The sequence below is a fragment of the Aedes aegypti genome, chromosome 2 (genome assembly GCF_002204515.2).
Source record: "Aedes aegypti strain LVP_AGWG chromosome 2, AaegL5.0 Primary Assembly, whole genome shotgun sequence".
NCBI classification, from domain to species: Eukaryota; Metazoa; Arthropoda; class Insecta; order Diptera; family Culicidae; genus Aedes; species Aedes aegypti.
This window is the reverse complement of record NC_035108.1, coordinates 414,537,993-414,551,200: the sequence shown is the minus strand read 5'-3', so window position 1 is coordinate 414,551,200 and position 13,208 is coordinate 414,537,993. Positions and strand designations below refer to the sequence as shown.

At 33.6% G+C, this 13,208-nt stretch overlaps 1 protein-coding gene across 12 annotated transcripts in view; it reads left to right on the top strand.

The window, feature by feature from the left end:
• The window catches only part of LOC5567962 (protein timeless), a 201,494-nt gene that overhangs the window by 85,824 nt on the left and 102,462 nt on the right, over window positions 1-13,208 (top strand). For 8 of the 12 annotated variants that reach the window (XM_021847389.1, XM_021847386.1, XM_021847387.1 and 5 more), the window contains one exon: window positions 3,532-5,047. The exons of 1 other annotated variant lie outside the window; for it this stretch is intronic. In XM_021847389.1, the coding sequence (XP_021703081.1) occupies window positions 3,532-3,628 (97 nt within the window). In that variant the 3' untranslated portion in view covers window positions 3,629-5,047. Of the gene's footprint in view, window positions 1-3,531; window positions 5,048-13,208 lie in introns of those variants that run through there. 3 more of the 12 variants (XM_021847396.1, XM_021847393.1, XM_021847391.1) reach the window with 2 other exon arrangements.

Here is a 13,208-nt window from a genome sequence, read left to right as displayed (position 1 = left end):
CCTATTCCAAAATCTGTGAAGGAATTTCTGGACGATTTCTGGAAGAATTAAGGATTGTTGATATTATCTCATTTTCAGAATCTTTGTGTAAAACTGACTACAAAATCACATTTTCACTAAATTTTGAGCCTCGAGAGTATTTTGAAAAATATTTGAAAATTTCGAAAAAAAAATGTTTTGTCCTGGACTACATAGCATAGAGGAACCGCAAATAAGATTGACAAGTTCACCAATGTTCGTTCAGACAATTCGTCTTTCAATCAGCTAAATTATTTTTTTAGCTGGCCTAATTTTTTTTTTCTCGAGATTTAGATGTGCAAAAATCGAAAACAAAAAAATGTTGAGCTTTTCTATTGTGAAATACCCTAGGGTACCCCACCAAACTTTTTTTTTTTTTTTTTTTTTTTTTTTGTGTGGTATTTAGTTGGAGCTGCCTGACAGCTTAACTTGTCAAGGCTGAACCCTCGGTCTGGCTTTTGCCAAGTTTCCCCTCTACCAGGACCAATACTCAGACGGACTAGGCAATGGCGCCCACATGAACACTGTTTTTTATTAGTATTGTGACGTGGTAGTTTTTGAAAAGTACCCATATTCCCTTGCTTCTGAGAAAAGGAAGCATTATGAAAATCAGCAATTCCATTAGAATTTGTTTGAAATAGTAGTGCATTACTAATACTGTCTAGTCGAAATGGTTTTGAATAATTTGTCATACAAGTGCTATTCTGATTACTCCTGTCTTTTACGTAAGATTAGAGTCTTAAATGTCAATTGTCGTCAAGTCTTAACAAAATTAGACTGTTTAGTAGTAGTTCTAGTTAATTTCATTTTTGTTGTTAAAAGTATTTATTGGTCATTACGTTCATATATCCTTAAAGAAAAAAGTCGCTTTCCTTGTCTGTTCAACAATTTTTCGAAACTAGCAAGTGTACCCTAATGATCGATCTCAGCGTCTTTGTTTCCATAGTCATTTTTATAGTGAATATTGAAGAGTAAAGTTACCTTAGGCTTCTATTACAGTCTCCTACAAGATTCACTTTTCGGTGGCAAATGCAATGCTTCACAACGCCTACTTTCTACTTGTAAATTTTGCGAAAATGAAGCTGGAATTAGATTATTTATACCGCTGTTACAAAAGAGGTATTACTTATTATGGCAATGTAAAAACCATATTAAAATAAGATTGTCGCCACTTATTTCTACTCAGTGAATCTACTAGTCATTTTCCTAAGAGTTCCTATGTATTCCCTACGTCGTATATGATAACGATGTATCTAGCTAGCTAATAGTAAGAGTGGCTACGGATCATTCTGGTTAGCAAAAGGCAAACTGAACGTCACCAATAGTATTAATGTCCACTTCGAATAGATTAATTATTTGAAATGGGCATCAATTCTATCAATGACGCAGAATGTCCGTTGGATCACATCCGAGATATTATTGCGTCTATGCCATATGAATTATGACGCGGCTTTAAGCAAAAAGTGCCAAAATGTGATACCACCACTACAGGTTACGCCTTTGGTTTCCATCATATGGGCTAATGGATTATGCCCTCCCATCGCGGCAAGGTCGCATAACGCATGGTTTTGCTCTCTTCATTCTTATGGAAGATAAGTATGTAGTTCATCAAACGCAGTTGTTCCTTTCCTGGCTATTCGCCGCGAGGAATTTAGGGCAAATGGGCGTTTTTGGAAACTTTACAACGGCAGTGCAGTTTATCATATCCTGCGGACCAGTCAATACTACAGTCATCCCACAGTTATGAATAGCACACAGATATGGATCAAAGTTGGATTAAACGGAGAATATCTCAACAAATAGAGTAGCAATTACGCAGAACCCATTTTATCTACGTGAACCATAAATCTATACAGCATCGCAATCAACAATAACATGCTTAAGGTGATTATAAAACGAAGCTACACCTCAAATGTTCAAGAACACAAGACTTAAGAACCAAACAGCGTTGAAAATCTATCCCATTGGTCACCACCAGCAAGCAAGCGTTTTGATTCATTTTCAAAGCGAACTGTTGTCAGATTTTCTTGTCTTGTGCACTTGAAAATTCGAAGTTTGGCTTCGTTTTATAATCACCTTAAACACATTTGTTCCATTCGTAGGAAATAAAATGTCATACATATGCCTAGAAGCGTTGATTCATATTTGTGGGGCATTGAAACCCATACCACAGTTATGAATCCAAGATAAGACGATTTATAAAGAAACGCCAAAACGTATGCTTTCACTAGCACACCATTCGTTTGCCTTGCAGATAATTTGCTGTTATAGTGTTCTGATCCATGATATGAGTCGATTTGATCCATAATACGGACCCATTTTTGACTGTAGCTAGGAGTAGAAGCGAATGCTTTGCTTATTTTTGTTCGAAATAAATCTCGAATTTCGCGAAATTCCGTTTTATTCCGTTTGTTTTCAATTTTCCGTGGAAATATTTTAACAATTTGGCGAAACGAAACGAAATAGCAAAATACAAATTTCGCCTGTGCGAGTTCCGTGGAATTCCGCGGAATTTCGTTTCGAAGCGTATTTGACGGAATCATTCGGTATTTCGCATACCCTTACAATGCGCATTGGTCGATTGTTGTTTCTGTGGGCATTGGGATCGATTACCAGCCAGTTAAGGGGGCAGGATCCGTCATTGATTTCGGAATTTTCAAAAGCAGTTTTTTCGTTCACAATCAAGAAAATTTACATGAAGATATGTTCACTGTATTCTGATCTCCAACCGAGACACAGTGAACACATTTTTATCGAATAGTTTTTAGATTTGTACAGAAAAACTGCTTTTGAAGTTTCGATGATGACGATGATTACGATGACGGAGCGTTGATCGGTAATTATTTTCCGGTTTCCAGCATATTGTGACCGTGTTCACCGTGTTCATAACCATTGATTGATGTTCATTGAGCGTGCATTCCAAATGTTTGAGTAAGGATGAGTTCGTCAGAGTAGAAGAATCAATAAGAAGGACCATAATGATAAACTACTATAATCCTATAAGTGCATCTTGTTCTGCATGGTTGACAATTGAAAGAAATTGATGTTTCCAGAGTTAAACTCGATTCCCACTCGATAATCCATGATATAATTTTGAATCGTATTTGATTCCAACTTATTATTAGGTCCCTAATAATAAGTTCGAATCTATTTTGATTCCAACTTATTATTAGGTACTATCGGGTTCAAATTGCGAAAATTACGCAGAACTTTATTTTCATCAAAACGATTGTAGGAAAGTTATGGGTGGTCGAATTATCAAACTTTTTTGCAATTTAAATCGTTCTACTCTGCGCCTACCTCTCTGCTTAAATAATATAGTGATTCTCATCTATACCTACCAAATTATACGTGCTCATTCCAAAACAATCATCTGGGATTGTCAATTATTTATGTACCACTTAATTACTTGTACTGTACTTCTCAATTTGATAAACTTCCCCAGCCTTCCAAATACTGCACACCGTACATCATGACTTTTTTGATTATGCTAACTCGTTTACTATTGCACAGTGCCTGCGAGACGGCGTCGGTGGCTTCTGATTTGACTCGGATGTATGTTAGTGATGAAGATGACAAGCACGACATCGTACCGTCGTCGATCCTGTAAGCAGCATCATACCCATTATGCACCGACATCGCCATAATCATCAGCAGATTATGATCCAGCGTCCCTGATGAAACTTGCTCGTATCGAAGCTCAACATGTCAATGTTGATATATCACATCACGGTGCTTTTATTCAGAACCGCAGCAGAATGACATTGACTCTTTTAATATTGCTTAGTCTTCGTGTCCTTGTTAAAATTAGTGAAAAAATCAATGTTTTCAGATGATGTATTCAATGGTATACCATGTTTATCGGTTAAGGAAGTTCAATGGAATAACAAATGAAATTTAGAAGCCGTAGCTGACATTTGGGATTCAATAGATAAAAACACACTGTAAGAACAACAATTAAATAAATCGAAATGTGAAACGAGCTTGGTTGGATTTTGTTTCCAGGAATGTGTAATTAATGGGCTGATAGGAATGCGACTGATTAGTATTTATCAAATCGAGAATGCCACTTCATACGTACCCATGTTGGGTTTTTTGGAAAATCATATCAAAATTTTGTGGAAAATAGGAAATGCACTTTTTTTCAACATTATCTAATCAATTATTTATCCAATGCATATACAATACCATGTCAATTGTCAAAAAGTGATCCCAACGTACTATGCTGAAGAATCAAAGGATGTTTTCAAACATTTACTGTCAAATGCTCTTGATTTACAGAACAAGAAAAAACCATCACAGTTTACCGCTATGATATGGAGGCTTTCTAAAATTGTTATTTTATATTTTCTAATAAAAAAAAATAAACAGATCTGGACAAATCCACACAGCTAAAAATATGTTGTAAATTTCAGTTTATTTTCATGCACATATTTCGAGCATCAAAATAAACTGAAATGTCAAAGACATATCGCTTATTTTTCAATCGAATGCACTTTATATTTGCACGATCATGTAAACATTCAAGCATATTTATTTGAAAATTAAACGTGATGCTGTAACAATAGATGAGTTTGATTTACTTTTACTATACTCTTCTGTTTACGCTACATTGAAATTTGAATATTTTTATCTGTGCAGACGTGAAATATCTTTCTAGTTCAAAAGCATCATTCTGCACTGCAATTGCGTCATGAGTTTCTCATGATGGGGGTATAATTTTATACAACGAGGGTTCGCTGATATGTAAATGGTATTATTGCTTATTTTTTAGCTGTTTCTGCTCAGTACATTTCATCGGAACAGATTTTGTGATAAACATATACCTGACAGCGCTTTATATGCAAATGTAACGTGAATTGGATGACATCAACACTAGTAATCAAACCGAAATGAGATGGTGGCTCGATTCGATTTTGCTTTCAGGGATGTAATTAACAATGACATTTCATGTTCTATTAGTATTCCTTGAATCGGAAATGAAGAATCACAAAAATATCGGTATGTTTCGTTCCCACACACACACACACACACAATGGCTGAGAAAAAGCTCTAACATGTTTTCGACCGTCAAAGAATTGAATGGAATGCATCATGAGCACTAGGGTGCCAATGGAATACATGGGAAAAATTTTGCCATCGAATTTCAAAAAATGGTAGTGCGCAAAAGTTTTGTCTCCTCGAAGAAAGTCCCCATGCAAAATTTGAGCTCAATCGGACTTCATTAAGTGGACCCCCAAAGCGGTCAAAGTTTGGCTTTTTTGACCCATGAAAAATGGAGTGAATTGAATTTGAAATGAACGATTTGAATTAAATTGCTGAGAAATTCAAGGCAATAGTATTGAAACATATCCTATACCATTGTTGGCCACTGAAAGCATATTATATGTGATATTTCATTAGAGTGGTTCATTTACTTTCCATTAGGCTGGTCCTTTTAAAAAAAAATAAAAAAAAAAACAAAAAATAGAATTTTAATTGAATATTGAAGACAATAGTATTGGGACATCTCTCATATTATCATAAGCCATTTTCTACATTTAATATGTGGTATTTTATTAGGGTGGTTCACTTATTTTCCATTACGGTGGGCCTTTCTGTAGAAAAATCATAATTTGAATGGGATATTAAAAACAATAGTATTTTATCACCTCTTTCATCATCGTAGGCTGGGAAGGGGGAACGGGAAGGCTCACTTATATTCCATTATGGTGGTCCTTTAAAAAAAATTGAGAATTTGAATGGAATAGTAAATACAAGAGTAATTAAACATCTCCTATGTCATCGTAGGCCACTGTTAACATATAATATGTGATATTTCATTGGGGCTATTGTCCTCAGTTTTGCATAAGGGTGATCATTTAATTTGTAAATTAAAAAAAAAATATTCTCAACAGATCTAAAAAATCAACTTTGTTTGTATAGTTTTGAATCATGATTCTTCATTGGCATGTAACTCTTCGTTAAGATATTTTCATTAAGGTTTTCTTTTGAATAGTTAAAATAAAACGTTCCAATAACAATAATCAGTGAATTCAGTAAAGCACAACTTTAACTGTCATAATCAAAATACAGGAGTGATTCCAAGCAACAGCACCAAAATTTGGTAAATTTTTCAATTCATTTTTTTCTATTGAGCTGAAACTTTGCACAGTTTTCCAGTTCCATCTAAATCGTCATTTTCCGATATCAAATCTTCAAGTTGAGTCACGACTAACTTTTCAAAAGGGTGTATGTGAAAATGGTTCAAAAATATTCAAAAAGCTGCACAGCAAAAACGGTTCGTTCGATTGTTAGACAACTAAGGAAACAAAGTTAGACAACTAAATAAAGATTCCAAAAAAAATACACACAGTAAAAAAAAATTTTTTTTGCATTAAAAACATAATTTTTGACACAAAAACTCCAATATGATTGGGCGAATCGCAGAAAAGAAGAAGATTTAACAAAATTATCATTTTGTTTTACTACTACTGAAGAGTACGAATTAACGGCATCAGAGCTCAGCGAGCAATATAATAACGCGAAAACGATCCAAGGAACCCAAAAATTTCACTGTTTCATTCCATTGTCAGAAAATAAAATTAAAGCAAAACTATACTCGAACTGTACTGATAATGATGCAAAAGTGTTCGATATTGTAAAAAAATTGAATAACAATAAATAAATAAATAAGTATTAATAACATGTTTTCATGATCTCATAACGCATACCCAAATCCAAAACTTTTAAAGTTTATATATAACATTTAGAAACTCATCGATCATACTCTAAAAAAAAAAAAATATTTTCGTGTAATCTGTTAATTCATTTTAATTTATACATATATACATATACATATAATATTTATACATATACATAATATTTATACATATACATAATATTTATACATATAATATACATAATACTAATGAATACATGAAAACGACTTGTTTAATTCACGCAAGGCCCTTAACAATAAAATCAGCAACAAACTGCGGTTCCCGTTATAATTTACACCGAAAAAAAAATTTTTTTTCACTAAGTGTCAAATTTGTGAAATATTTGAAATGTCATAACTTGTTTGTTTATTGGCTTACCATCACCAAATTGTAGATAGCTAATATAATGGACCGTTTTCCCTCAAAAAGTTACGTTGGTATTCCGATAGGGTTTTGAGATATTTGAGTTTTTGTGACAAAAATGATGTTCTTTAATGCAAAAAAATTTTTTTTTAATGTGTGTATTTTTTTTTGGAATCTTTATTTAGATGTCTAACTTTGTTTCTTTAGTTGTCTAACAATCGAACGAACCGTTTTTGCTGTGCAGCTTTTTGAATATTTTTGAACCATTTTCACATACACCCTTTTGAAAAGTTAGTCGTGACTCAACTTGAAGATTTGATATCGGAAAATGACGATTTAGATGGAACTGAAAAACTGTGCAAAGTTTCAGATATTTTTGAAATGGTCGATCAGAATCGACTTGCATGCCTCCGTGGAATCCCTCACAGATAAAAAAGGAATGAAATAATTTTTGACGTATTCAAATTATGACAATAGCTTGATGGGCGACAATGAAGGGCAACAAAAGTGTTTAGTTTATATTTTCAAAAGAGATTCTCAGCCTTGGGCTCCTTCATTCCCGAAACAAAAGTACGTTGCCTCCTGCTTGCTATAGTACACGCGATTCGGTTGTGACAACGTAGGAAATTCCAGTTTTAACAATCAGTTCTCGTTTATTCTTCAAAGATGTAACAAAGTTCCTTATAGAAATTTCGTCGGAATTTCATATGGATTTTTTCGTTGGAGTTTTCAGCGGAATTTTCTTTGGAGTTTCCTTTGGAATTTTAATCTGAATTTCCTTCGAAATTCCTTTAAAAAATTTTTATTGGACTTTTCTACGAAATTTCCTTTGAAATTTTCTACGGAATTTTCATCAAAATTGGAAATTTATCCTGAATTTGCTGTGGAATTTCCTTCGGTATCTTTAAAAGTGCCCTTGTGAATTTTCTGTGGTATTTCCTTCGAAATTTCCTGTGAAGTGTCCTTCAAAATTTCATTCTGAACTTTTCATTGTAATATTTTTTTCGAAATTTACTTCGGAGTTTCTTTTTGAGTTTCCTTTGAAATTTGCTTTGGAATTTTCTTTGGAGTTTCCTTCCGAATTTCTTCTAGAGTTTGTTCCGGAATTTCCTGTGTAATTATCTTTGGAGCTTCTTTGGAATTTCATTTGGGATTTCTTTTGGACCTTTGAAATTTAGTGCGGAATATTCTTAGAAATTTCCTTTACAATTTTCTTTGGAATTTCTACTGATTTTTCTTGAGAATTTCCTTACAAATTTGCTTTGGATATTCCATAGAAAATTCCTTAGAAATTTTCTACGAAATTTCCTTTAACCCCTCTACCGGAAGCTTCATTTTTTACCGCAAAATTCAAATTCAAATCGTTATAACTTTTTTGTTTTTCAATATTTTTGCACCATTTTTTCACAAGCTCTCAAAAAACTCTGCTAGTTTGAGAATCTGTGTCGATATTGATTATTGGTCATCTGGTTTTAAAGATATTCCAAAATTCCTTGGGGGACCGACCCGTAACTAGAACCCCCCGTTAATTTCTCAGGCTACAGTATTTTCATCGTATTCGGATATTTACTCTTCGGAACAATACATAAATGAGAGTATGTTGTGAAAAAATGAAGCAATTTCATGCAGCCGTCTTTAAGTAATGACCATTTAGGTTTCTGGAACCACGCTGGTCAAATAAAGATCTTAAAAACTTCAAAAACATCATATCGTAATTTTTAGATATCTCCAAGAACACTGAACCGATTTGTATGATTTTTTCAGAGAAGCTCCTTATTTTCTGGCATTATATAGCCCACATTTTATTTTTTTGATAAATTGATCAAAAACAAAATGGCCGCCAAAGGCATTTTATATGGAAAATGTCGGTCCCCCAAGGAATATGGGAATATCTTTAAAACCAGATCACCAATAATTAATATCGATACAGATCCTTAAACTAGAAGAGTTGTTTGAGAACTTGTGAAAAAAATTGTGCAAAAATATTGAAAAACAAAAAAGTTATAGCGATTTGAATATTTATTTTGCGGTAAACAATGAAGCTGCCGGTAGAGGGGTTAAACTTCCTTTTTTCATTGCAATTTGCTTCGGGATTTGCTTTGGAATTTTCTTTGGAATTCCCTTAGAAATTCCCTTTTGAATATGCTTTGGATATTTTTCAGAATTGTCGTCGGAATGTCTTTTGGAATGTGCTTCAGAATTTCTTTTAGAATTTTTTTTAGTTTTTTTTTATTTTTTTTTTCCGGGATTTCCCTTATATTTTGAAAGTTTCCATCGAGTTTCCATTGGAATTTCTTTAGGAGCTGTGATTTTTTCTTCAAAATTTCTTTAGAAATTCCTGTTTGAATTTCATTCGGAAAATGCTTTGAATTTTTTTTATGGAATTTCCTATGGAGTTTTCGAAATTTCCTTTGGAATTATCCACGGAATTTTCTTCGGAATTTCCTTTGGATTTTTTTCAGAATTTGCTTTGGAATTTTCTACGCAATTTTCGTCAGAATTTCCTCTGAAATTTGCTTCAGAAATTCCGTTGGATTTTTTTTAGTTTCGTTCTGAATTAACCTTGGAATTTCCGTCGAAATTTCCTTAGGATTATCCTTTAAAATTCCTTTGCAGTTTTCTTTGAGGCTACTTATAAAATTTTCTTCAGAATTTCCTTTGGAATTTCTTTATTACTTCCTTCAAAATTCTCTTTGAAATTTCTTTCGGAATTTCGTTTAAAGTTTACTTCCAAATTTGTTATAGAGTTTTCTCGGAATTTCCTTTGGAATAACCTTTGGAATTTCCTATGGAGATTTCGGAATTTTATTTAGAAGTTTTGATTGGAATTTTTTACGGAATTTTCCTTTGGACTGGTTTACGTAATTTTCATCGGAATTTCCGATGAATTTTCTCGAAATTTACTTTGGAATTTCCTTCGAATTGTTTTTTTGGAATTTTCTTAGGAGTATCATTTAAAATTCCTTTGTGCAGCAGCCATTACCATTATGAATGAATAATAATTTTAGGATATCCTGCTTTTAGCACGGACTGTTTCATGATCTAACACCAAATAATTTATTATTTGTATATAAAGGCTCAAGAATCCATCATTGAATCATCAGCAATCATCAAAAACGAAAAACCAGTTTTTTCGTTCAAATTCAAAGAAATCCCCTTGAAAATTTATCATTTGAATCCAGATAACAAGCGCAATGATAGATTTTCTTGAACATTAAATTTTGAGCAAAAAAACTGGTTTTGAAAATTTGTAATACGATGATGGTTATTTTCCTCTTAATGATGATTCATCCTTCTTTAAAAACAGATTGTTCCTATCGAAGAGCTTTGAAATTCATTACAAGTGAACGTTAACTGTAATTCACAATTGTTCTCAATTTCGGCAAAACGGCATTCGACCAAATGACCTTTCGGCCAAATGGCGTTCGACCAAACGGCATTCGGACAAATGACATTTGGCCAAAATGATCCGGAACCTTGGCTTCCTCCCCCTCTATCCAAACGTTTTTCCCGCAATTCATCGTTAAGGCTAGATGGTCCATCCTTCCGTCGATTGAAATATTGTGTTGAAACAAAACTTTTGTCAAAATTTCAATTACCGCTTAATTTAAAATGGCGCTTTACAAATTCTTTGGGTGAAAAAAGAAGAACTCAGATAAGTTGAATGATAATCCATCACAAAGCGATGAAATGAATCAATGCAAAAAAACATCGCATTGTTTTATTATGATATTTGCTGCGTTCCGTCTTGAACATTATGAAATTTCTTCCAACCACACTAAAGAAATTGAAACATCACGGAAGCCAAAACGGTGTGCCTTTCCTTGTCCCTTAGCTAAAGAAAAAGTGATTTGATCCTCTTATTTTATTTTTCGGGCAGTGTACGAAAGAGAAACTTATTTTTCACAGCTGTAATTGCTTCCTTTGCAACATTTGTGCCTTTGATGTTTAAGTGCATTAATGAAGTTGGCAATCAAGCTCATTTATCTTATAAAAGTTTGTTAGAATCATAATTTATTTTATACGTGCCGTTGGTGAGATCCTATAGAATTCGAATAATTCTAATTGTAAAAATTCAACTATTTGACTCATCAAACTCCGTTTATTTCTAATGAAAAATATCTTCAAAATGATTATAAATAAGTCATCCCTAAATTAAAATGTGTTTACCAAACAGGACGATTTTCATTTAAATTTATTTGTAGCTTGGAAAACGCTGTGATAGTTTTGTTCTCAACGAGCCACTTTCGAATGATGTGTACATTTCTGTGAGGCTTTAAAATTTCTTAATCATGTATACGTATGCTTTAACTGAGCGCCAACATTATATTCCAATTCGTATCGGCGTGGCAACAATAAGAAAAACATATAGAACTGCACTGAATAGTCGATCAAATCTCATACGAAGGACCTGAAATGTACACAGCAAAATGAAAATATTTTAATCATTCCACCCATTGTATAAATATATGAGCCAACAATGTCGGAAACAACATTGGTCGCGGACACAAGTTCGTTTTCTCATATATGAAAATATACTACAGCGAGATCTAGCTTTAATCTGTATCAGAATATTCTTTTCCCGGTAGAGGCAATTAGAACCATGACTGGAAGGGAGTTAAAGGACTTAGTTTCACACAACCACTCAAGAGGCTACTAAAGTTTATCCCATCAAAGGTGGAATATAGGTATGTAGGTATGGCAGTAGACTGCAAACTGAACAAGAACTGCAAAATTCCAAACGGACTGAACATGAAATTGAAACAGGGAATATGAGCTGTAAAAGGAACAGAAGTGCTTTGAAGTGTTTACTAATGGTACAAAGTTGGCTCCCGCCGCTGCAAAGCATTGAACTATAAGTGAGGTTAGCAAGGTGAATGTAAAAGGAGATGTGTGAGCATTTGAAAGCATTCAGATGTAGATTGCTTATCCAGGAGCTGTGTAATAGGAAGAGTATTTTACTGTTATTTAAGATTTTGCAGATTCATACATGTAGCATCATCAGCAGAGGAAAATATTTTAAAATAAATGTATTTACAAAACATAGTGATTAACTGTCGTGAAATATATGATGGATGAAAGCAATGTTAATTTTTCTGTCCGTATGTGAATATCACAACCAGCTTAAAGTTTGGATGGACTACATTTCAAATCAAATGTTTACGTTACTTCATAGAGTATTTGTTGCAAGGGTCAATAATTTGTCACAGTGGATGTAACCAGGGGTTTTACAAAAAATGTTTCTGAGAGTAGCTCGTTTTTTACATGAATCATCAGCAATATCTCAAGGAATTATTATTTTTGAAATCCAACTGAGGAGCTCATTAATGAAATCCACAAATTTTCTTATCAAATTTCGTCAAAAATTTCAAAACGGTATTGAAAATGTATCGATGAAATCTTGATGAATTTTTCATTAAAAAAACATTAAATTTTTCAAGAATACTTGCAAAGAACATACTGAGACGCAATAGACGTCTTCAGTGGCAGTTACTCGCATCTCGATGCGCATGCAAGTAACTGGTACTGAAGAAGACTACAAGTGATTGTCGAAATACGTCAAAAAGCCAAAATCTCTAAAAAAGTAAGTAATTAGGGCAGAATAAAAAGGTACAATACTCAAATTTACTTTTTTGAATCTTTGAATAGGAATAGGAATAGGAATAGGAATAGGAATAGGAATAAGAATAGGAATAGGAATAAAAAGAAGAACTAGAATACTCGGAAACCATAAATTTAACATTCATACTACCTTTCAACCGCCATCAAAAACATGCGATCGTCAAAGTAGATCAGATGTGGATCAAATAGTTCTTCGATTACCATTTTGGTGGTGCTGGTCACAATCCACAATTCGATCCAAATCAAACAAAAAAAAACATCGATACCAATTATGCTCGAGCCACCGCGCCGGTAAGTGCTCTCGACTGCCAATTGAGTTGGATGGAATTTATTGCTTCGGGACATATTTGGCTGTGCCAACTTGCGTGCTGAGATTGGTGTTGTCGCTGCTGTAATTACGCGCTGCTGCTAATGTGGCAATTGAGTGCTGCATCAACCAACAGCATCCATCCATGCATCGGTCATGCGGCAAGCGATTGTCAAAGGAAGATATGATTGAATCGG